Below are 26,452 nucleotides of genomic sequence, written 5' to 3'. Positions count from 1 at the left end.
GAACAGTCCAAATGGCAACCATAATCACCCAAGATGAATTAGGATGTATATACTGTAAAAATATTTAATACCTGGAAAGACACATACACCTTTAAAATGTTTCAACTGACTTACCCGTAATGATTCCATATAAGATTTATGACAGTCTATATGTAATGTGTGGCCACAGGTTTGTACATAAACACCTCCTTCCCAGCCAATTGATACTGCCAAGAGACAAGAACTCTTAAAAAAAAAGAAAAGGACAAAATACAATTAATTTTAAAGAAGTAGAAACATATCTAAACAAATCCACATAAACCTCTCAAAGATTTCATATTGTTATACTAATGTGAGCTTTGTATTCCTGTGATGTAAAGAAACACCTGACTTGACAGCCCTGAGGCAATATCTTTAAACTTGGAACAGAGTTTTAGCTTCCAAATAACTATACTCATAATGAAAGAGAATAATTATTAACTAGCCTTTCTCTACCCCATAAGATATAATAAACTATACTGCTACTGATTATTTTACCTGTTCGACATGGTACTTGATTTCTCTGTGATATCTAACCTTAACAACTGCCTTCTTAAAGCACCTACTTCACTCTAGCTTCCATAATGCTACTCTCTTTTGGTTTTTTTCCAATCTCTTTAACCATTTGGTTTAGGCCTCCTTTTAAGACTTTTCTTTCTTCGTCTGCCCCTTCAAATGTTTAAATTCCTCAAGGTTCTATTCTTAGTGCTATTCTCTTATTAAAACTATTCTCCCTGAGTGACTTAATCAGTAAATTCAACTACCCTCCAAGCCTGGGTCTCTTGCCTGAGTGCCAGATAAAAATGTTCAGCTGCCAACCAGAAATCTCCAATTTGAGGTCCCTCAGATAACGTAAAACCAATGTGTCAAAAACTTTCATTTTCTCTATGAATCTTTCGCTTCCTATTGGTTTAAAAACTCCACATCTGTTTAGTCACCAAACCAGAAAGCTACAAGTTATTCTACATCACCCCCTTTCCTTCACACCACAGAATCGGTTCCCAAACCATATGAAATCCATCTCCTAAATAATTCATGATTTTGGCCTGTCCTCGCAAGCCTGTGTCATTTGCTGTGGGGACAGGGTTCTTAAATAAAGTTTCTTGTCTCCATGATGCATCCTGAACACATCTTTCTAAAGTACAAATGTGGTCATGAGAATAACCCTAAAAAGTGACTAAACATTTACAAGGGTTTAATATAATAAACAATAAAAAAGGGACCCAGATTATATAAGCAAACTACATACCCTTTTGAAATTTGTTTTAAAAGTTAATTGCTTTCATCTTCTCTTTCTCTTTCAAATTCTTCTCTGCTAATTCCTTCCCTTTGACCTATAAACAGGCTTATTAGATTTTTCCTCCTAAAGTAATTTTCTTTGAATTTCATTTGGCCTCTGTCAAACAGCATTTCAGCCTGAACTTAAGTTCACCCTCTAGAGTCTGTAGCAAATAGATGGCCAAGCCAGCGCAATATTACGCACGAGGTCTAACATGACAGCATATGATGAAAGATTTGAGAGCCATCAAAACTGAGTAAACAATTAAATTTTATTTTTATGTTGGAAAAAAATTTATACATTATAATGTAAGATGACCAAATCATCTTTAAACAATAGTAAACAGAGTTCTAATATTAAATCAAGACTCTTCACGAGTATCTGAAAGTTAAAAATATTACACAGTGTAAAATGCCTTCCCAGACAATTCAAAGACGTGCAACAGCACAAATCAAACACTCACAGCAGGTGAGCTAGCTTCTACTGTTACACATCAGAAAAACAACAAGAGACCGGCTCATCTCTGTTTTATGTTTTGGAGCCATTTGAAGTAGAAGCAGATTTGGGTATTAGATCATTTTAGAACAGTTGGTAGGCAGCTAATAAACAAGCTGCTCTCTTTGGCAATGTATTATTAAAATGTAATTAATCTTTCTTTTTAATAAAAGCAGTTAGCTTTTAAAACTGCAAATAGTAGGTCATTTGTCTACGTAACTGTTAGATGTCTTATTTTAATCTGCTAGAGCCAAAAAAAGCAGGAAATCACTTACTAATATGAGACCTATATTTTAGGAAGACCTATATTCAACAATGTGCTCACCACTGTGCTGTGTTTCACACTGAATCTTCACAACCTCAATATTTATTAAAACTTCATACGGTAAGTGGTCTTATCCCTTTTTATAAAAAGGGAGTGAAAAGCTGACCAAGATCACTCAGTTAAAAGTGGTAGAGCCCAAGTTCAACCCTAAGTCTATCTGACTCCAAAGCTCAGGTTCCCTCCCTACTGTGTCATATCTCTCAATAACACTTCCAATTTCACTAGTAAACATACCATGTTACATGACTGAAATTCCACACATCAACTCTATAAAATGCATGCATTTGGTATGAAGAGAGCAGAATTCATGCAGTTTAATTCTGTAATCAGTATCAGTGTCCACTGATAGCTCTTCTGCTCTGTATGGTCTGTCTGGCTACAAAACTGAAATACAGTAAGCATCCACAAGACACAAGCATGTGCTAGTCCCTGAGGGGACGATAACCAATAGAAGAAATGGCCCTAGACCTCCAGAGGTATACAGTCCAGGGAGCACACCATTTATAAATAAAATAACCATTATGAAAGTACACAAAAATATTAATGTAGAAATAAAATCTCACAATCACTCACAAAAGCAAAACAGAGATTCAGTCCAGTTCAGAGCTTTTTTACAAAAAAGATTTTTTTTCTAGAAATGAATAGCTATTCTGACTGCAAGAAAGAGATACCCTACTTTTTCTCTCCTTTATTAGATCTCCCCTTCAAAATTATTATGCTCTTAGGTCTGGGTTATATTTTGACTGAATAAGTTGAAGAAAAAATATAAAACTCTGGAGAGAAATAACCATCAGTTTTTCAGACAAAAATACCATTTAATAAAAAAGGTTACTTACATCCTTAAAATAACGCTGTAATAATGAGAGCCTCACGTCATGAACTGCTGCACATGTATCCCAAGGGTAAATCTGCTCCTCTTCAGTGATAGGCAACTTTTTTGGCTCAATGTTGTCACGGCACTGCCCCAAAACTACATTAACAACAGAGATAAGAGCTCATTAAAAAACCTACATGTAGACTTTATAAAACCAAGAAAAGCAGAGTTATTTACCATAAGCTTCACTCAGTTTTTCACCATTACAATATTTTTAAAGACCTAAAAAAAAAGTGATATTCTAGTTTTCTTCTACAGAATAAATAAAGCTTTACATATGGCAATACTTATTTTCTAAAATAATACCAAAATATGAGTATGAACTCTGGATGGTTTCCAAAATCTATCCAGAGAAAAAGCCTAGAAGTTATGACTCACCAGTACAAATAAACTTCATTTCTAAATATACTATTTTTCACCAAAAGGAAACAGGTATCACTGGAGGAAAAGCTAAGTCCAGGGTTGGGGAGAAGTGCAAGGTGAGCCTGGAATTGTGTGTAATAAAGAGTAAGGAGGTATTCAAACACTGAGGGGGCAGGTCATGAGGACCTAAAGGAGTTCTGACTAGCCAAATTTGAGAAAATTTGAGAATCAAAAAGAATGATGACAGTAAGAGATAACACATTTCATTGATTCGGGCAGGGAACATCAAGTAAAAGGGTATGATGTTAGACTCTCAATGTATCATCCTATAGAATACCGACCAAGTGATTAAACTTGGTTAGCATCACCAATAATGGAACAAACTGTCACTATGAGCCTCCTAATGTGATGCAACGGGAAGGAACATCATCATAATAGTGCCCTTGCCAAAAATGTTTAAGTTGAATCTAATCATAGGGAAACAATCATAAATCCAGAAAATGACACAGTCTACAGAACTGACCCGAACTCTTCAAAATTTTTAAAAGGGCCTGGAGAAACTGTTCTGGATTAGAGACTAACAGGAAATGACAACTAAATGCAACACATGATCTTTGCTTGGCTCTTGGATCAAGAAAAAAATATAACTGCTATAAAAAATATTATTGGGACAATTGGGAGAATTTGAACATAGACTATTTGATTTTATTAATATTAAATTTCTTGGGTATGATAATGGTACTGATGTTATATAAAAGAATATCTTTGTTCTTAGGTGATACATCCTAAAGTATTTAGGGATAAAATGTCATGATGTCTGCCATGTGTGTGTCTGTGTGTGTGTATGTATAGATAAGTATGGGAAAGAAAACATAAATATGACAACATATTAACAATCAGTGAGTATAGGTGAAGGGTATTCAACTTTCCTGTAGATATAAAACTCTTCAAAATGAAAAGTTGGGAAAGAGGTATTTTTATAATTATAAAACATCATAACGCAAAAAAAGGAAGTGGGGATATAAGCATACAGTGCCACACATTACTCTAAGATTCAATAAGCATGGGAAGAGCAATTCTTAGAGAAGGGAATATCAGGCACAGCACCGTGGGCCCCAAGTTTTGGGGAGATTTATGGCAGCAGCAACAGAAAGAATAGACAGAAGCAGGTAGATGCTAGCAACTAAAATATAATTAGCCATGATGTATAATCCTCTTAATACACTGCTGAATTTGGTTTGCTAGGATTTTGTTAAGGACTTTTACATCTATATTCATAAGGGATACCAGTCTATCATTTTCTTTTCTTGTGATGTCCTTATCTAGCTTTGGTATCAAGGTAATGCTGGCCTCAGAGAATGAGTTACGCAGTGTTCCCTGCCTCTCTTTTTTTTTTTAAATATAGAGTAGTTAGTTGGGTTTTTTTAAATTTATTTATTTTATTCATTTATTTTTGGCTGCGTTGGGTCTTTGTTGCTGCGCATGGGCTTTCTCTAGTTGCAGCGAGCGGGGGCTACTCTTCGTTGCGGTGTGTGGGCTTCTCATGGTGGTGCCTTCTCTTGTTGCAGAGCATGGGCTCTAGGTGCGCGAGCTTCAGTAGTTGTGGCACGCAGGCTCAGTAGTTGTGGCTCTTGGGCTCTAGAGCGCAGGCTCAGTATTTGTGGCGCACGGGCTTAGTTGCTCTGCGGCATGCGGGATCTTCCTGGACCAGGGATTGAACCCATGTCCCCTGCATTGGCAGGCAGTTTCTTAACCACTGCGCCACCAGGGAAGTCCGTCCTCTGCCTCTTTTTTAATTTTTTTTTTTTTTTTGGACAAATCTAAGGAGGAATGGCATTAATTCTTCAAATGTTTGGAAGACTCACCACTGAAGCTACCTGGTCCCGGGCTCTTATTTGTTGAGAAGTTTCTGATTACTGATTCAATCTCTTTACTGGTTTAATGTCTGTTCAAATTTCCTATTCTTCTTGAGTCAGTTTTGGTGGTTTGTGTATTTCTAGGAACTTATCCATTTCATCTAGGACATCAAATTTGTTGACATAAAATTACTCATATGTCTTTCTTATGTCTGTAAAGTCTATAGTAATGTCTCCACTTTCATTTCTGATTTTAGTTATTTGTGTGTTCTCTCTTTTTTTCTTGGTCAGTCTAGCTAAAAAAATTATCAATTTTGATGAAATTTTCAAGATTTTGGTTTTGCTGATTCTTTCTATTGCTTTTCTGTTCGCTATTTCATTTATCTAGGTGTGGTATTGGCACAAAAACACACATATGCATCAATGGAACAGAATAGAGAGCCCAGAAATAAGCCCACACACCTAATCAATTAATCTTCAACAAAGGAGGCAAAAATATACAATGGGAAAAGGACAGTCTCTTCAGCAAGTGGTGTTGGGAAAGTTGGGGACAGCCGCATGTAAATCAATGAAGTTAGGTTAGAACACACCCTCTCACCATATGCAAAAATAAACTCAAAATGGCTTAAAGACTTAAACATAAGACATGACACCATGAAACTCCTAGAAGATATCATAGGCAAAACATTCTCTGACATAAATTGTACCAATGTTTTCTTAGGTCAGTCTTCCAAGGCAACAGAAATAAAACAAAAATAAACAAATGGGACCTAATCAAACTTACAAGCTTTTGCACAGCAAAGGAAACCATAAACAAAATCAAAAGACAACCTACAGAATGGGAGAAAATATTTGCAAACGATGCAACCAATAAGGGCTTAATTTCCAAAATATACAAACATCTTGTACAACTCAACAACAAAAACACAAACAACTCAATCAAAAAATGGGCAGAAGACCTAAGGAGACATTTCTCCAAAGAAGACATACAGATGGCCAATAGGCACATGAAAAGATGCTCAACATCGTTAATTATTAGAGAAATGCAAATCAAAACTACAATAAAGTACCATCTCAAACCAGTTAGAATGGCCATCATTAAAAAGTCTACAAATAACAAATGCTGGAGAGGGTGTGGAGAAAAGGGAACCCTCCTACACTGTTGGTGGGAATGTAAATTGGTGCAACCTCTAAGGAAAACAGTATGGAGGTCCTCAAAAAACTAAAAATAGAATTACCGTAAAATCCAACAATTCCACTCCTAGGCATATATCCAGACAAAACTATAATTCAAAAAGATACATGCAACCCTATGTTCACAGTGGCACTATACACAACAGCCAAGACATGGATATAAACTAAATGTCCATAGACCGATGAATGGATAAAGAAGATGTGCTACATATGTACAATGGAATACTACTCAGCCATAAAAAAGAACAAAATGTCATTTGCAGCAACATGGATGCAACTAGAGATTATCAAACTAAGTGAAGTCAGTCAGAAAGGCAAATACCATATGACATCACTTATCTGTGGAATCTAAAATATGACACAAACGAATCTATCTATGAAAGAGAAACAGAATCACAGACATAGAGATCAGACTGGTGGCCGCCAAGGGGGAGGGGGTTGGGAGATGGATGGAGTGGGAGGTTGGGGTGAGCAGATGTAAGCTTTTATATACAGAATGGATAAATGACAAGGTCCTGCTGTAGAGCACAGGGAACTATGTTCAATATCCTATGATAAACTATAATGGAGAAGAATATTCTTTTAAAAAAGAATGTATATATATGTGTAAATGAAGCATTTTGCTGTACAGCAGAAATTAACACAACACTGTAAATCAACTATACTGCAATTAAAAAATATTGATTAAAAAAATGTTCAATGAACCAATTTCTTCAAATGGTAAAATACATTTGGGGGCAGGGAGACAGGCACAGGAAAGATGAAAAGGGAACCTATTAATTAAAAGACTACAAGGGGCCCCTACAACTATAAATTAATTAATTAAACAAAATAAATAAGAAGCAATTAGGGAATTTTGAACACTGACTATATATTTGATGATATTGAGGAACTAAGTTACTTAGGAGTGACTATGGTTATGTTTTTTAAAAAAAAAATCCTTTCTATTTAACAGAAACAGTGAAATATTTATAGATGAAATAAAGTGATATCTAGAATCTGCTGCAAAATAATTCTAGGGGGAGGGAATAAATAAGTTAAAATTAGCCACAAGTTGATCACTGTTAGAGACTGATGGGGACATGGAGGTTCATTTTACTAGTCTCTTTACATCAGTACATGGTTAAAAGTTTCCATATTCAAATGTAAAAAGATAAAAGAAAAAGAGAAGAGACAAATCAAAATAAATAAAGAATTCAAAAGTAAGGAAAAAGTAAAGAGGGGTAAAAGGTGAGAGGATGTCAGTGGGTGGGTGAGACTCAGAAGGAAAGGAAAGAAACAGCCAGAGATTTCCCCGGCTATAATTCCCAGTTAAAATCACCCTTGAGGTTTAATGCTTTTAATGGTAGTTTCTTATTCTTTTTCTCCTATCTTGAAATGATAAAAGAGCTGTGGTATAGTGGAATTATCTAATATCAATAAATTTAGATAGTGTACAAAATTGTTAAAAGGGGATTAAATGAAGTAACAAGTCAAAGCAACTTTAAAAATATAAAATAATGAACAAGTAACAGTCTAAAACAATAACATAAGCTTCATTAGGGCAGGGATATTGTTTTGTTTTGTTTATTGTAACAGTGGTGCTCAGTAAATGTATGTGAAATGAATGAATGAATGAATGAATGAATAAAACATTAAGTTGGTGATTATACAGTATTTGGTGAAGAAGTTATAGAAAGTCAAGTGGCAATAATCTAATAAACTGATTTCCTTACAATAGTAGAAAAGATAAGTAGCTGCAAAATTAGTCAGTACTCCCACACATTTCCTTTTTAGTAGGCATTTCTGGTCTTGACAGCTCTACTCCAATGTCCTATTCAGTGAGGGTTTCCCAGATCAATTTCATGTTTAAACAAGGAGAGTAGTAAGAGGAGAAACTAATCTACCAGGCACCATATTAGATCCTTTTGCCTATATTACATTACTTAACCAACACAACAATCCTCTGAAGTCAGTATTATCTCTATATTTAAAAGAAAGCAACAAACTTGGCCAGATTATGTCAAGCAATACCTGTATTTGAATTCAGAGGAATGTCTTATATCTTAACTCTTTCCACTTTACTAATTCAGAGAGTAAACACCCTAGAAAAAAATGCTCTGGAGAAATACGTTAAGTCTTTTATTTCTCTTTGCTCCACACATACTCCTGTGGAAAAAGGATTACATCCATTAGGACTGGAGTGTCATAGTTATCACTACCTCAAAATACTTCAATATGGCAGAGGATAGAGAGCATTCAGACAAATCCTTCAAATTTTTTTTTAATTGTTCTAACTATAGATTGGCAAACATATCAATCTGCAGGCTGTTTCAAGAACGAATGCTTCTAAGCTCAAGAAATAAGGGCAAAGCTACCTGAATATGCCTTATATAATTAAAATATTTAAATTGACAATATTTATGAGCTTAAAATGCTACTAGATTTTAGATCAATTAAATTGCCAAGAAAGCTGAACTCAGTTTTTGGCCACCTAGCATTGGTTATAGTCCATCACACTTTAAAGAAAAAGATTGTGTAGCATATTCTCTTAAAGGCTTCTTCCAACACTCATGTCCAGGAAAGTGAGATAAAACCAGATTAAGAATCTCTGCTAAACAGATCTAAATAGATCCTTGCTATAGATCTATAATTATTATCTAAACAAAAATATAGCTTTTAGTTAACAGAGATATTTATTAATCTATTGTAAATACTTCATCTCTAAAATGGTCCCACTAAAAAATTACTTTGATTTTACCTGAGGATGCTTGTAACAGTACAACCAATCCTGTAGGTCTGTCTTCAGAGGAGGGGCCACTCTGTCCACAAATAACACAATCATATACTGCCTCAGAAACTTGTGGTTCTGCTGTGGTGATCTCCATAGGAATATCACTCTCTGGAGAATCTGAGGGGAAAAAGTTGCAGCTCTTAATTCCTGAAAAGAAAAATCTCTCTTCGATGAAATTATGGAAAACAAAAAAAAATCAAGCTAAAATAATTTTGAACTTCAATATCAACAAATGCATATAGTAATAAAACTATGGGAAAGTTATCTTGCTAAAATACTCAGAAAAAGACAAAAAATGCAAAGAATTGATATAATGAAAGACTTTAAATAATATATGGTTAAATACACTTGATGTTGTATCATTCACACATAAAATTAAATCTTAAAACACAGACGCAAAGATACTTGTATCCAAAAAAAATTTTTTTATACTATAATTTAAGGAAATAAGGGGGAGATCATTTGTCTTAATTTTCTTTGAGGCACCTCAGAGGGGAAATTTATAATAACATGGCAGCTCTTGGAAAGAAATGGCAATATTTATTAGGAGATAAAAGAGGAACAAACTATTTCTCCTTTCTTTTAATTGTAGTGATTATATCTTAGTGATAATAATTATCAATATATATTTATTTATGTAGGGAAAACATTTATATATGACCATATATATTAATAAAGGAGAACTATTATAGAAAATAACAGTAATCTTTTGGTGATATGTCATTAACAGCAAGAAATAAAATATTGAGTCAATAATCATTTCCAGATAAAAATTCTTAAATTCATGAAGATCAGTGACATCCATAGTGGCAAAGAAAGGAGTAGGAGTAGAGGGGACTAGGAAGATCAGGGAAGCAGAAATGATTTATGACATGTTTAAAAGATGGAAGCATATCTAAATAAATATGTTAAAAAATGACAGACATCGAAAAAGAAAGATGTCAAGTTAGCATATGTTTTAACAAGAATTCATGCAGATAAACATATATCTGATATTTATTAAGACTGAGAGGAAAAGGGGCAGAAACCTAAAACAGAACTTTGGATAATGCTCAAAATTAATGGAAATTAAAAAAGAAGCCAATGAAAAAATCAGAGAAAAAACAATCAACAATATTTGAACAGAATCAAAACCAGAAAGCTCAACGTCTATGAAAACAAGATTAATGGGTCAAAATGAAAAGAAGATTTCAAACGAAGTACCAGGGGCCATTAAGATTTGACATGTGATTACTTTGTTTTTTAAGGGAAAATTTTTAGTACAGAAAAGAGGGGATGTGTCTGACTGATCTCAAGTTTCAAAGAGGGGATGTATCTGATTGCTCTCAAGTTCAAATACAGAAATACCTGATTAAAGTGACATGAAATAATTCAGTCTCACGTTAAGTGCCAAAGAACTAGAATTTCATTAACTGTATGTCACACACAAAGATATTTTTCCTTCTTTTATATCTTGGTACAATTAACTTAAAACTTCAAGGAAATCCTAATACCAAAATTGTTATCAAAGAGACTGCTAAGTTACCTTTTCTAGAGTTTTTAAAAGTAAGGCTTTACAATCTTCTACACGCACAGTATTTTTATTTTAATTCTAACTTTAATAATTACAGACACTAATGTCCCTTTTTTCCTTCAAGAAACTAAAAAGATTATAGTTTACTTCTTAAAAGAGGAAAATTACTGCCTTATAGAACTCGTTAATCCTACAATGAATTAAAATACATTATTGGTAATTTATGATTGATTCTATCATTCCAGTACCCAATTTCAAAATTTTAGTTAAGATTTTAAAAGGACCTATGACCAAATGTAATTACTGTTTCTCACCTATAGATAAAGACATGAAAAAATATCAATTAAGAGCACCCTATTCTGAAGAAGTCAGGCTCAAAAGAATGCATATTAGATATAAATGGCTACATAAAGAACAAAAACAGGCAAAACTAATGTATAGGATTAGGAGTAAGGACACTGGCTACTCTTGGAAGAGACAGTGACAGAGAACAAGAAGAGGGATTGTGGGATGCTGGTAATGTCCTGTTTCTCAATCTGGAGGCTGGTTACACAGTGATATTGTTTTTTTTTTTAATTATTTTTTAAAATTAATTAATTTATTTATTTTATTTATGGCTGTGTTGGGTCTTCGTTTCTGTGCGACGGCTTTCTCTAGTTGTGGCAAGCGGGGGCCACTCTTCATCGCGGTGCGCGGGCCTCTCACTATCGCGGCCTCTCTTGTTGCGGAGCACAGGCTCCAGACGCACAGGCTCAGTAATTGTGGCTCACGGGCCCAGTCACTCCGCGGCATGTGGGATCTTCCCAGACCAGGGCTCGAACCCGTGTTCCCTGCATTGGCAGGCAGATTCTCAACCACTGCACCACCAGGGAAGCCCGATACTCAGTTTTTAAAAACTCAAAGAGCTCTATACTCGTGACACATGCACACTTATATGTGTAATAGCTCTATACTCATGATAAATGAGCATTTCTATGTATATGCTATATTTCAATAAAAAGGTTTTTTTAAGCCCAATTAAATGAACAGCATAACTGGGTATATTCTGTAATAAGTATTAAAATAAAGATACTTAATTCTGCCAACTACATGTACACATCAACATCTGCACATATTTTCCACACCAAATAAAATCTAAAAGGATGTGTCCTACAAATTGACACAATGAAGAGATTACAATGATTTTCTCTAGGTAAACTAAATGGAGGCAGATACAAAACTGATAGAGTAATAGTCAAAGATGATAAATGTAAGTGCTATCAGAGGCCATTCTAATAATGAAAACATTCTTGCTACTAATAACCCTTTCAATTCTTAAATTCTACTTTGACTTCCAATACAATTAAAATTTTAAATGCGTTTCGGTGTAAAATTGACACTTTTAAAACAAAAGTGCCTGTTTTAAATTACTGTAATTAATATTATTACAATAAGGCAAAAAAAATTAATAAAGCGATAGTTACCTCATCTGTTTGGTTTAACATGAACAGACAAGAATCTATCTGAATTAAGTAGGTGATTCTTCTGAATGTTATTTCAATTCACCAAGTTCTACTTACAATCATTCTGTTAGAATGACTGCAAAATGGTCCCAATTCTCCACTCCTCCCTGTATCTAAGATCTTTGCAAGTTAACTCTGCAACTTCTCCAAAGAGGTAGAATTTATTCCCCAATCTTTGTACATGGGCTGCCTTGATTTGCTTTAGACAAAGAGAATGTGGCAGAATAACATGCCTTTCCAAGACTAGGCCTAAAGTGGTCTTGTATATTCTCTCTCAATAGCTCTCCCTCAAAATCTCTCCCCCAATATCTCTCTTTCCCTCTCTCTCTCGACCATACCACTTACGTGAGAGTAAGTCTGGGGTAGCCTGCTGGAGAAGGAGAGAGCCCACCTGGAACACAGCCAGGTTGTCCCACCAGCTCAGGCCAATCCCAACTAACCAACTATCAGATCATTCTTGGCACATGTTTTGTTTTTGTGTTTATGGAGTTTTGTGGATGCATGGAGAAAAGAATGGGAAAATGATGTAGGGATGATATATTTAGTGCCCTCAGAATCATGGGAAATATATTTTTATTTGAAAACATTATCCCTCCCTGAGGAATAGTCAACTGCCATACACAAGTATCACAGGGCAATGTGTGGTCTGCAGCCCAGTGGTAGGCACGGAGAATTTTCTTTATTGCATAAATTGATGCTTGGTTTTAAGAACACACAATACACTTTAATTTTTAACTACAACTGAGTATTTGCTAGTAACCTACCAGGTGAGTTACTATTTATAAACTAAGCACAATACTAGAGTTTACTGTTTTCTACTACGAAGCCTGTGACAACTGCCACTATTGTAAAACTCCTGCTGTGCAATATCATTAATTCTGGTAAAGATGTACAGGGCTGTCCTGAACTGATCGTCATTTTTATTACTAACATTCTTGCTTTCCTCTTCTTCTTTTTACTTGGTACAGAGAGGAACTTCTCATTCCCTTTTTAAAAATAATACCATTTTAAAATAATTTTAGATTTGCAGAAAAGTTTTGAAGCTACTACAGAGTTCTCATATGCCTCACACCCAGTTTCCCCTTAAATCTTATATTAGCATGATATGACTGTCACAGTGAACTAATATTGATATATTATTGAGCAATTTGTATTGATATAGATTAAAGTCCATATATAGATTAAATATAGATTAAAGTCCATATTTTCTTCAGATTTTGTTAGTTTCTACCTAGCGTCATTCTTCTTTTCCAGGATCCCATCCAGGATACCGTATTACATTTAGTGTCATGTCTTTTCCAGGATCCCATCCAGGATAGCGTATTACATTTAGTTGTCATGTCTTTTCCAGGATCCCATCCAGGATACCGTATTACATTTAGTTGTCATGTTTCCTTAGGCTACTCTTAGCTGTGACAGTTTCTCAGACTTCCCTTGTTTTTGATGACCTTGACAGTTTTGAGGAATACTGGTCAGGTATTTTGTATAACACTCCTCAGTTGTAATTTGTCTGATGTTTTTCTCAAGATTAGTCTGAGGTTATGGTTTTGAGGGAGGAGGACCACTGAGGTAAAGTACCATTCTCATCAACATCCTATCAAGGGTACATAATATCAGCATGATTTATTACTGTTGATATTGACCTTGATCATCTGATTTAGGCAGTATTTGCCAACTTTCTCTCCTGTAAAGTTACTTTTTCCCCTTTTCCACACTGTACTTTTGAGAAGGAAGTCGCTAAGCACAGCCCACACTTAAATAGTACAGAGTTAGGGACTTCCCTGGTGGTCCAGTGGGTAAGACTCCGTGCTCCCAATGCACGGGGCCTGGGTTCGATCCCTGGTCAGGGAACTAGATCCCGCATGCATGCGGCAACTAAGAGTCCAATGCCACAACTAAGAAGTCCGCATGCCGCAATTAAGAGCTGGCATGCTGCAGTGAAGGTCTCGCGTGCCACAACTAAGACCCAGAGCAGCCTAAATAAATTAATTAATTAAAAAAAAAAAAGAGTAGGGAGTTATGTTCCACCTCCTTGAGGGTGAAAATCTACATAAATTACTTGGAATTCTTCAGCATGGGAAATTTGTCTATTCTCCCTCATTCGTTTATTTATTCAATCCTTTACTTATGTAAGTATGAACTCATAGGTATTCGTTTTATACTTAGGGTTATAATCCAATACTACTTTATTTTCTTGTTCAAATTGGTCCAACTTGGCCTTTGGAAGTACTTTCAGTCAGCTTCTGAGTCCCTCTGACATACTGCCCCACCTCCCACCCACGTGTGTGTGTGTGTGTGTGTGTGTGTGTGTGTGTTTAGTACTTCCTAACTTTCTAGAGCTACGAGATGCTCCAGGCTCATCTTGCATATTCCCTGCCCCGGTTCTAGAAGTAACCACTTCTCCAAGATCTGCTTCCTTTTTATTTTAATTTTTCATATATTTTTGGAGAACTGTATTAGAAACCAAGATCTGGGGCACTGGGTGTGCTTGTTTCTACTGGAGTATCTTTACTTCTAGACCCTCTCCACTGACACAGCAAGGAAAACTATGTCTGCATACTAACTTGTGTATATGCACGAACCCATAAATATTTATACATATGTAATTTCACCTGTATCTATATTAACCTAAATGTGAGTTCATACTGATGTCTCCAACTCTAATCCATTAAAACATGGACATTCCAGCTTCTTCCCTTGCTTAGCTGTAACCTCCCACTCCAACAGTGAGAAATCAAGTTCCAATCATCTGCCATCTATTTACAGGCATACCTCAGAGATATTGTGGGTTCGGGTCCAGACCATGACAATATAGCAAGTATGGCAATAAAGTGAGTCACATGAATTTTTTGGTTTCCTGGTGCATATAAAAGTTATGTTTACACTATATTGTAGTCTATGAAGTATGCAATAGCATTATGTCCAGAAAAAACAACGTACACACCTTCATTAAAATATACTTTATTGCTAAAAAATGCTAACCACCATATGAGCCTTCAGCAAGTCTAATCTTTTTGCTGGCGGAGGGCCTTGTCTCAAGGCTGACAGCTGCTGACTGAGCAGGGTGGTGGTTGCTACAGGCTGGGGTGGCTGTGGCCGTTTCTTAAAATAAGACACCAGTGAAGTCCGTCATATTGATTGACTCGTCCTTTCATGAATGATTTCTCTGTAGCACGCAATACTGTTTGATAGTATTTTACCCAGAGTAGAACTTCTTTCATAATTGGAGTCAATCCTCTCAAACCCTGCCACTGCTTTATCAACTAAGTGTATGTAATATTCTAAATCCTTTGTTGCCATTTCAACAATCTTCACAGCATCTTCACCAGGAGTAGATTCCACATCAAGAAAGCACCTTCTGGGCTTCCCTGGTGGCGCAGTGGTTGAGAATCTGCCTGCCAATGCAGGGGACACGGGTTCGAGCCCTGGTCTGGGAAGATCCCACATGCCGCGGAGCAACTGGGCCCGTGAGCCACAACTACTGAGCCTGAGCGTCTGGAGCCTCTGCTCCGCAACAAGAGAGGCCGCGATAGTGACAGGCCCGCGCACCGCGATGAAGAGTGGCCCCCACTCGCCGCAACTGGAGAAAGCCCTCACACAAAAACGAAGACCCAACACAGCCAAAAATAAACATAATAAATAAATAATAAATAAAAATTAAAAAAAAAAAAAAAAAAAAAGAAAGCACCTTCTTTGCTCATTCGTAAGAAGCAACTCCTCATCTGTTAAAGTTTTATCGTGAGATTGCAGCAACTCAGTCACATCCTCAGACTCCACTTCTAATTCTAGTTCTCTTGCTATTTCCACCACATTGTAGTTACTTCCTCCACTGTAGTCTTGAACCCCTCAAAGTCATCCATGAGGGCTGGAATGAACCTATTCCAAACTCCTATGTATGTTGATATTTGACCTCTTCCCATGAATCATGAATGTTCTAAATGGCATCTGAATCCTTTACAGAAGTTTTCAATTTACTTTGCCCAGCTCCATCAGAGGAATCACTATCTATGGTACCTATGGCCTTGTGAAATGTATTTCTTGGGACTTCCCTGGTTGCACAACAGTTAAGACTCTGTGCTCCCAATGCAGGGGGCCCGGGTTCGATCCCTGATCAGGGAACTAGATCCCACATGCGTGGCACAATTAACTAAAGAAGCTGGCGAGCCGCAACTAAGGAGCCTGCCTGCTGCAACTAAGACCCGGCACAACCACATAAATAAATAAAATATATATTTTTTTAAAAAGAAAAAAAGAAACGTATTTCTTAAATAATAAGACTTGAAAGTCGAAATTACTCCTTGATCCATGGGCTGCAGAATAAATAGTGCAGGCGTGAAAAACAACATGATCTCATTCATCTTCATCAGAGCTCTTGGGTGACCAGGTGCATTGTCAGTGAGCAGTAATATTTTGAAAGGAATCTTTTTTTTCTGAGCAGTAGGTATCAACAATGGACTTAAAATAGTCAGTAAGCCATGTTGTCAACAGATGTGCTGTCATTCAGACTTTGTTGTTCCATCTATAGATTAGACTTAGAATGGCTCTTAAGGGCCCTAGGATTTTTGGAATGGTAAATGAGCATCGGCTTCAACTTAAAGTCACCAGCTGCATTAGCCTCTAACAAAAGAGTCAGCTTGTCCTTTGAAGCTATGAAGCTAGGCACTGACTTCTCTCTAGCTATGAAAATCCTGGATGGCATCTTCTTCCAATATGAGGCTATTTCACCTACATTGAAACTCTGTTGTTTAGTGTAGCCACCTTCATTAATCATTTTAGCTAGATCCTCTGATTAATTTGTTGCAGCTTCTACATCAGCACTTGCTGCTTCGCCCTGCACTTTTGTGTTACAGAGATGGCTTCTTTTCTTAAACCTCATGAACCAACCTCTGCTAGCTTCAAACTTTTCTTCTGCAGCTTCCTCACCTCTCTCAGCTTTCACAGAATTAAAAAGACTTAAGGCCTTGCTCTGGCTCAGGCTTTGGCTTAAGGGAATGTTGTGGCTGGTTTGATCTTATATCCAGACCACTGAAACTTTCTCCATATCAGCAATGAGGCTGTTTTGCTTTCTTATCATTCGTGTGTTCACTGCAGTAGCACTTTTAATTTCCTTCAAGAACTTTTCCTTTGCATTCACAACCTGGCTAACTGTTTGGCACAAGAGGCTTATCTCGGCTTTCGACATGCCTTCCTCACTAAGCTTAATCATTTCTAGCTTTTGATTATAAATGAGAGACGTGCAGTTCATCCTTTCACTTGAACACTTAGAGTCCACTGTAGGATTATTAATCGGCCTAATTTCAATATTGTTGTGCCTCAGGGAACAGGAAGGCTCAAGGAAAGGAAGACAGACAGGGGAATAGCTAGTCAGTGGAGCAGTTAGAACACACAAAACATTTACTGATTCAGATCACCATCTTATATGGGTGAATTCGTGGCACCCCAAAACAATTACAATAGTAACATCAAAGATCACTGATCACAGATTACCATAACAAATATTATAATAGTGAAAAAGTCTGAAATATTGTGAGAATTACCAAAATGTGACACAGAGACACGGAGTGAGCAAATGCTGTTGGAAAAATGGCACCAATAGACTTGCTCAAAGCAGGGTTGCCACAAACCTTCAATCTGTAAAAAACACAGTATCTACAAAGTGCAGTAAAGCAAAGCACAATAAAATGAGGTACGCCTGTACGTAAGTGCTCCATTTCAGTATACATGTACAGTGGTTTCAGAACAGTTAACCCATTCACCATGGCAGAAACTTTATCAACTACAGTACAATGCTTATGTGCAGTTCCTTTTGCCTTCAGTCTTAAGCAATTCCACTCATTTCCAAGTTAAGTACCTTTTCTCCCATCCCCTTCAGTGAAGTTGTTTCATACATTTGTAATATACAGTTAGATTCTCTTGATACATTCTGTATTCCATCCTGAGACCTCCAACCTCCTAAATGACTTTTTAATTTGCATACTTAAGATTCACTCTGTTACAAAGTTCTATGGGTTTTGACAAAAGCATAGTGTTATGTACCTAACTTTACAGTATCATACAGAATAATTTCACTGCTCTAAAAAATCCCCTATGCTTCACCTATTTAGCCCATTACCACTCCCAAACTCTGGCAACCACTGTTTGCTTACTGGCTCTATAGTCTTGCCTTTTCCAAAATGTCACGTAACTGGAAACATACAGTATGTAGCCTTTTCAGACAGGCTTCTTTCAGTAAGCATACGCATTTACGATTCACCTACATCTTTGCACAGCTTGATACAGCAGTCCCTTTTATTGTTGAACAGTATTCTATAGTATGGATGTACCAGAGTTTGTTTATCCCTTCACCTATTGAAGGACATCTTCACTATTTCCAGTTCTGAGCAATTATGAATAAAGCTGCTATAAACATTCATACGTAGATTTCCATGTAGATATAAGTTTTTATACCAGTTGGGTAAATACCTCAGAACATGATGGCTGGATCATATGGTAAAACTAAGTTTAGCTTTATATGAAAGTGTTTAATTCCTAAATGAAAAAATTTCGGGAGAAAGAACTTTTTGTATCTTTAATTGACAATACATGGAAAAAAACCTGAGTTAATGTCAGATTTACATCACTGTAACTGGTTCTTTAAAATTATTAGTTAATAGGTATTAAAACTATATAAACACTTATCTCCATCTAGTGGCTACCAAAGAGTAGATATATAAAGTGAAATACCAATTTCAGAAACTTATGTTGACTGTTTACCACAGCACTGTTAGTTATAGCAAAATAAAAAACAAACTGAAAACAAAGTGAATATCCAATAATAGAGAGGTGGCTGAGTAAAGTACTTCATTATGGGCTATTATGAGCTTTCCCTCCATCCCCTCAAATAAAGGAATGGAAGGAAAAGAAACAAATTAGAGCAGTGGTTCTCAACTCTGGCTGCACATAAGAATCAGCTGGGAACTTTCAAAAGGTTCCTATGACTGAGCCCCACTCCCAGAGACTCTTCTTTAACTAGTCTATAGTGGATCCCAGGCACAGATATTATTTTACGGGGGATACAATGATTCTAATGTGCAAAGTTGAGTACTACTGAATCAGAACTACTAGAGAACACCTGGAGGTATTACTGAGGTAGAGAGCAGCAAAAAGTGATCCCATTTGGTAAAGCAAACAATGATCAAAATCAAGGAAGAAAGAAAGGGGGAGAGGGAAGAAGGAGGGGAAACCTGATATGAACATCTAATTGTAGTATGTTTGTATATAATTATATAAATACAGAGAAAAGCACAAGAATACACAAACCAAGCTGTAATCATGGGTCATGGAAGAAGAAAAAAATAATATGGATTAAAAATATTTATATTAATCCTGTGTATATAACATTGCATACATATGCAAGCACATGTGTGCATAATGATATCTGGGATTAAAAGAGATCTACAGATACTAATTTGCAGGGATATTCATGATACATTGTTAAGTTTTTTAAAAAGGAAGCTGTACCCCAATGTTCACAGCAGCATTTATAATAGCCAAGATACAGAAGCAATCTAAGTGTCCACTGACAGATGAAATGGATAAAGAAGATGTGATATACATACACACACACACACACACACACACACACACACACACACACACACAGAATAATACTCGGCCATAAAAAAATGAAATCTTGACATATGCAACAATATGGATGGATCTAGAAGGTACTGTGTTAAGTGAAGTAAGTCAGAGAAAGACAAATAACTGTATGATCTCATAAGTGGAATGTAAAAAAACAAAACAGGGCTTCCCTGGTGGCGCAGTGGTTGAGAGTCTGCCTGCCAATGCAGGGGACGCGGGTTCGAGCCCTGGTCTGGGAGGATCCCACGTGCCGCGGAGCGGCTCGGCCCGTGAGCCACAGTTGCTGAGCCTGCGCGTTTGGAGCCTGTGCTCGGCAACGAGAGGCCGCGATGGTGAGAGGCCCGCACACCGCGATGAAAAGTGGCCCCCGCACCGCGATGAAGAGTGGCCCCCGCTTGCCGCAACTGGAGAAAGCCCTCGCACAGAAACGAAGACCCAACACAGCCATACATACATACATACATACATACATACATACATACATACATAAAAAGAATGTAAGCAGACAAGAATAGCATTAAAAAATAAATAAATAAATAAATAAAAAACAAAAAAACAAAACAAAATGAAAACAGAATCATAGATACAGAGAACAAATGGGTGGTTTCCAGAGGGAAGGGGAGTGGGGAGTGGGAGATAAAATAGCTGAAGGGGATTAAGAGGCACAAACCTTCAGTTATAAAATAAATAAGGCAGTGGGATGTTATATATAGCATAAGGAATCTGGTCAATAATACTGTAGTAACTTTGTATGGGGGCAAATGGTTACTAGACTTAAAATGATCATGTCATAATTTATGCAAATATCAAATTACTATGTAGTACACCTGAAACTAACATAATATTGTACACTAACTATATTTCAATTTTTTTAAAAAAGGAAGCATGGGACTTCCCTGGCAGTCCAGTGGTTAAGGCTCCGTGCTTCCAATGCAGGGGGCACGGGTTCGATCTCTGGTCGGAGAACTAAGATCCCACATGCCGCACTGCGCAGGCCAAAAGGAAAAAAAAAAAGGAAGCAAACTGTACAGCATTATATACAGTAAAATTTTATTTCAGGAAAAACAAATAGAAACAAAATGTATTCATGTGAAACAAGAAAGCCTGTTTATAATGGTTTATCCCGGAGGGGTGAGATTTAAATGGGAAGGTAGGAAGAGATGATAAGCTTTGCTTTCATACAGTTTTGTATGATATGTTAAGCATATTTTTTTTTAATGTCTTGGATTGGTATCAGTGGGTCTTATTTATGGAACAAATAACCAAAACATAACTTACATATATGGGCTGTATTTTTTTTTTTGAAATATACCACAGCACAGATGACTGACTTGAAATGACAGATGCAGCACCATCCCTCAAAAGTGAACAAATTTACAATCAGAGCGACCAACATAAAAAGTATTCTATCCACGAGATCTGCTTTCTAATTTAAGTGAAAAGAAATTCAATTAGTTTCTATTTAGTTGAGAGAATAAGAATTTCACAAGTTAACACAGCAAAATTTACAATAATTTATAAAATAATAACATAGATGCAACAGCCATAGATACATAGGACTAATGCACTATATGCATTCCAATGTCACAAGTAGATCGGTCCTACCTAAAACAGAGCAAGTCTACAGCTGTGCCTGATTCCAAGGAAATGTAAGAATATAAAAGAGGCTAATTTATGATAGAATCAAACCCTAAAGCAGCAAAAAGATGTGTCAGGGAATAAGAAGCAGTTAAAGATATAAACAGCATCCTTTTTCATAATAAGAGAAATGCTAATTAAAATTAGACCAGATACCACTTCTTTTCACCTACCAGATTAGCAAAAATACAAAAGTTTGACAACATATTCTAATGACAAGTATGTAGGGAAATTGATACTCTGACACACTGTTGATGGGAATGCAAAATGGTACAACCCCGTAAGGGTAACTTGGCAATATCTAGCAAAATTACACATGTGTTTACCCTTTGACCCAGCAATCCCACATCTAGAAATCTATCTTACAGATATATTATCAAAATACAAAAAGATACATGCACAAAGATATTCACTGCAGTACAACTTGTATAACAAAAGACTGGAAATTACCCAAAGGTCTAATAATAGAAGACCATTTGAATAAACTATGGGGGGGTGGTGGTATTGAGGGGAATCTACTATACAGGTAGAAAAAAGAATAAAGAACATCTCTATACACTGCATGATGGGTTCTCCAGGATACAATGTTAAGTGAAAAAAGCAAGGTAGAAGAATTATACATAGTATGTTATGATTTACCTAAGAAGGGGACACTGGGGATGTAATTATTTTTATGTCTCAATATATATATATATCCCCAACCCCCTTTCTTATGTAAATTATTAAAAAATAAAAGGATAAACCTCAAATTAAACTGTATTATTAAATAGCAAAATAAACAGCTCCCTCCACAACTAACAACAATAAGAGGTCAACCAAATCCTGATCTATGCCAGCTCCTGCTTGGACTACCCCACTTTCCAAATGAAATCTTAAAGGATGGGTACTGTGGACAGTTACTATTTCTATCTATCTAGTATTTACTGTTCCATCTGCTAACAGCAGGACTCAATTTTTGCTTAGAGAATCATACCATCACCACCCACTTCTGATTCATATGACTGGAGTGGGGCTGACCTTATAACTAGGCTAGACTCATAGTGTCACACCAAGGATTTTTGTTTCAGCTACTGGAAAAGAAGTATTCTTTTCATTCTGGTTTAAAAATAAATAAATAAAACTTTCCAAACACATTGAATATCCCTTCTATCTTGTACCTTGTGCCTCAATCAATCAATCAATCATCAGTCTATTAATTCTTATTTTGCAACTATTCTCATAACTGTCCCTTTCTATCTCCGGGCTACCAACTTGGGGGAGTAGGGGAGGGGAGGGACTTAACTGCTCAATTTGCTTCAAATATGAAGAAATAGTAAAGAGCAGGCAAAGCTTGTTGATTAACAGCCCAGACTCCACCATTTACTACCGTATAACCTCAGACAAATTTCTTAACCTAAATTTAGGCATCTTTACTGGAATACTACCATCGATCTCATGGGTCTATCAGGACAAATAAGTCAATATACAGAATGTGTTTAGCATAGTTCTGGTTACACAGTTAACATACAAAAATATATATCATCATCATCATCATCCCCCAAAATTCATACTTAGACCCAGACCCAAAATACAGACAAGGTTTTGTATATACAATGCTTATAATAATTTAAAACATTTTAAAACTAAAGTCCAATTATGATGGGATGATTAAGTAAATTATAGAATAAAAGTAATAACAGTAATAGCCAACGCTTATAAACACTTATTATGTGCGAAGCACTCTGTCTTAAGTGTTTTAAATGTACTAATACATTCAATCTTCACAACAACCCTATGTGGTAGGCAGTATAATAATCCCTTTTTAACTATGTGGAAACCAATGTAGAGAGAAGTTCAGTAAATTACTCCAGGCAATGGAGTGGCTGCAATATGAACTTGGCAGTAAGGCTCCAGAGTCCATGATGATAACCACTACCTGCTACCTCTCCAACGAAGTAAAGCCTTTAAAAATCATAGTTACCAGGAGTTTTAATAATAATATAGGGATATGTTTACACTAAAATGTTGAGCAAGAAGACATGAAACCAAATTGTACTATGCAGTATCATCTGTAATGTACGTGTCTTCTGGATGGTGGGATTAGGGATAAAATTCATCCTTCTTTATGTTTTTCTGTACCATATAACTTCCACGATTAAATGTAGTATGTTTAAGATAAGAAAATAATTTCCAAAATAAATTTACTCTATATTAAGCATCTAAACTCTCACTTGAAACAATTATGTTGGATTTCAGTCATATCTATCTGATAAGCCTTAATGAATCAAGGTCTAACATCCTGACTTCTATACCTAGATGGCTAGTAAAAACAAATAATGGGGTATAGTAATCAGGAGACAAAGACAGAAGGAATTGCAGAGGGAGTCTTTTCATATAGAAAATTTGATAACTACAAAAAGGCATTATCAACATATAAGAGTACTAATCACAGAGTAGAAATCTGTTGCATTCAGAGAGAAAAGCATTTGTCCTTAAATTTTTACCTAATGATGTACAATATTTGATTAGAGGACTTGTAAAGTACTGTATGTTATAAATTCGAAATACTCTACATGTTACTAGACTAGAAATCTTGGGAGAACATCCCTCATACACAAAGATAAAGGCAAAATAAGAAAGAAGCAACTACAGAATGCTTACATTTACAACACAGATGGGAAATAAGGCAAGAGGACAAAAGGTATCTGACAAATAAAGCAGAGGACTGGACTGAGATTAAATTGTGTCTGTATTACTGCTAAATAGTACCTCAGGTGTGGGCCCTGCTTCATGTGTTAATAATATTATAATACATAATATCAGATGTAAATAAGCAGAGTAATCAGAGGCAGTGAGACATACAACTCTGTAATTTTTATCTTGGGCATTGTATGAAAATGGGATCTCAAACAGGTTCTAGGGGTCAAACAGATCTCTTTGGGAAGGGAGTGAGATATAAATAAAAGGAATATGCAAATCTGAATGGTCCAGAATCCCACTGGCATGGCCATAAGCAACATAAATAAACCAAATGCTCATGAATCTATATTACCTCACCTGTCACCACTGCAGCATGCAAGAACCGGGACTAGGAGAGAGCGGAGCCCATTATCCTGATGGCTTCTGTGAATTGCCTCTGTTTGCTAGCAATCATGTCTGCCTGATCCCTCAATTGTTGTTCCTGTGCCCTGGCTACTGCCAAAAAAGATCAAACCTTCCAAAAAGTAGTAAGATTTAGGACAGCGAGTCAATAACTTTGCAGACTAATGACATTCAAATATATGATTGTGAACATAACTGGTTCCTAAGCATTGCTTATCAATTTTTATACTTAGCCTGGGTGAGCAACATCTCCCACTCTCATTAGCAACTATTCCAAACCTCAGGTGGCATTCTTTTCACTCAGCAGAACTCATGTTTTACTTAGCCCTGAAAACTGAAGCAACTGAGTGATCACCTGAACTTCCCACTTCCCCTGCCCCTAATGGAACTTACCTCTATCTCCATCCACTCTTTCCCTCTTCCCTCCAGTCTCCCCAGGGAATGCGGTGGCCATTCTCCTATTCAAGACAGTACTACCTAACATCCTCTGGATACTTTGCTTAATCAATTCCTTAGAAAACTGTTTTTGTTCTGTCTCACTTGGGAGTGGGAGGCAACAGATAAAAACAATTTCTAAAAGCAGTATTAACTAAGCTTTTTTTCTTAGTTCCTAAGGTTGCCAACAAACAAACAAACAAACCAAACTGTACATCAAACTGGTTACACTACCTCCCCCCAAAAGACTGCTCTCAAGTGACTTCAGAACACAGAGCTTTTGACTACATACCCTTAGTAGAATTACCGAAGGACAAAATGATCTGTAAACAATTTTAAATTTTTTAAACTTAATTCAATGATTTCATTGTTTAAATCCAGGTTGGTATTTGAAGCTATTTACTTTGAAAGAAAAAGTAATTTTCTTACATATGATGTATTGTGCTTGAGTAGGAGAATATTCTCAATCCTAGGACACGTATGTTGAAGTATTTAGGAGTAAAGTGTCATGATGTCTATAACTTACTTCATTTAGTAGAGACAGACAGAAAGAGAGGAAAAGAACAAATAAAGAAAAATGTTAACTAGGGGAGGGTTATAGTGGTACATGGGAATTTATAATACTATTCCTTTAGCTTTTCTGTATGTTTGAAATTTTTCATAAGAATAAACAGCATGTGTGAAATTAACTCATTTTGGTTTAAAAAAAAAAAGCATTTATATACATATATACTCAGAAAAAGATTTGTAAGGATACAGCCTAAGTTAGGAAATCTGATAGTAAAAATATAATATTATTTTCTTATTTTTGATTATATGTGTTTTCTAAGTTTCTATAATAAAAATTTAATGTTTTTGTAATAACAAATTTTAACTTTATATATTATAATAACAAATATTAGTAAGTATCTAATCAAGACTGCAGACTCAGCACAGGCTTTTTTCTCCATTCCTTCTAAAAAACCACTGAAATAAAAGTAGAGAAATACATAAAGAAATATTTCCACAAGAATATAGAAAAAGGATGGAGTTGTGGAAGAGAGTTTCACCAATCAACAAATAAGAAATGTCAATAAAATTTCGAAAAGATTGGAGAAGATGGAGACATGCTGACAATGAAAGAAAGTCATAAAAGCTGCAACCACTTATGTATTATGAGAAAGTTACAGAAAGGAAGAATTGATCTGTCCATTAGAAGAATGTCAACTCTGGGCTCAGAATCAGTCGGTGAGGCAGAGGATAGGAGTCATAAGTATTAAGCGACTCTGAAAACAGAGTAATTAATCAAAAGTCCATATACAGAACTTCACTACTCAGCACCCCAATTCCCTCCCCAACTTTGACTGACAGAGCACTCAGATAATTTGACATTTACCTCACGGAGGAAAAAAAGACTATTTTTCTCCAGAGGAACTGAACAAGTCACTTGGAGAGCACTGGAGTTTCTAATTGAGTGTTAACATCTGGGGGCCCAAACAGAGTA

General features: G+C 36.1%; 1 protein-coding gene across 6 annotated transcripts in view; it reads right to left on the bottom strand.

Moving 5' to 3' along the window:
• UBR3 (ubiquitin protein ligase E3 component n-recognin 3) overlaps positions 1–26,452 on the bottom strand; it is a 246,998-nt gene that overhangs the window by 75,151 nt on the left and 145,395 nt on the right. For all 6 annotated transcript variants that reach the window (XM_057551190.1, XM_028166733.2, XM_007183256.2 and 3 more), the window contains 3 exons: positions 9,145–9,294; positions 2,954–3,087; positions 115–225 (listed from right to left, as the gene is read on the bottom strand). In XM_057551190.1, coding sequence (XP_057407173.1) covers positions 115–225; positions 2,954–3,087; positions 9,145–9,294 — 395 coding nt within the window. The remainder of the gene's footprint in view (positions 1–114; positions 226–2,953; positions 3,088–9,144; positions 9,295–26,452) is intronic.

The sequence above is a fragment of the Balaenoptera acutorostrata genome, chromosome 8 (genome assembly GCF_949987535.1).
Source record: "Balaenoptera acutorostrata chromosome 8, mBalAcu1.1, whole genome shotgun sequence".
NCBI lineage: Eukaryota > Metazoa > Chordata > Mammalia > Artiodactyla > Balaenopteridae > Balaenoptera > Balaenoptera acutorostrata.
The sequence above is the reverse complement of the archived record's forward strand: the minus strand, read 5'-3'. Positions and strand labels throughout refer to the sequence as shown.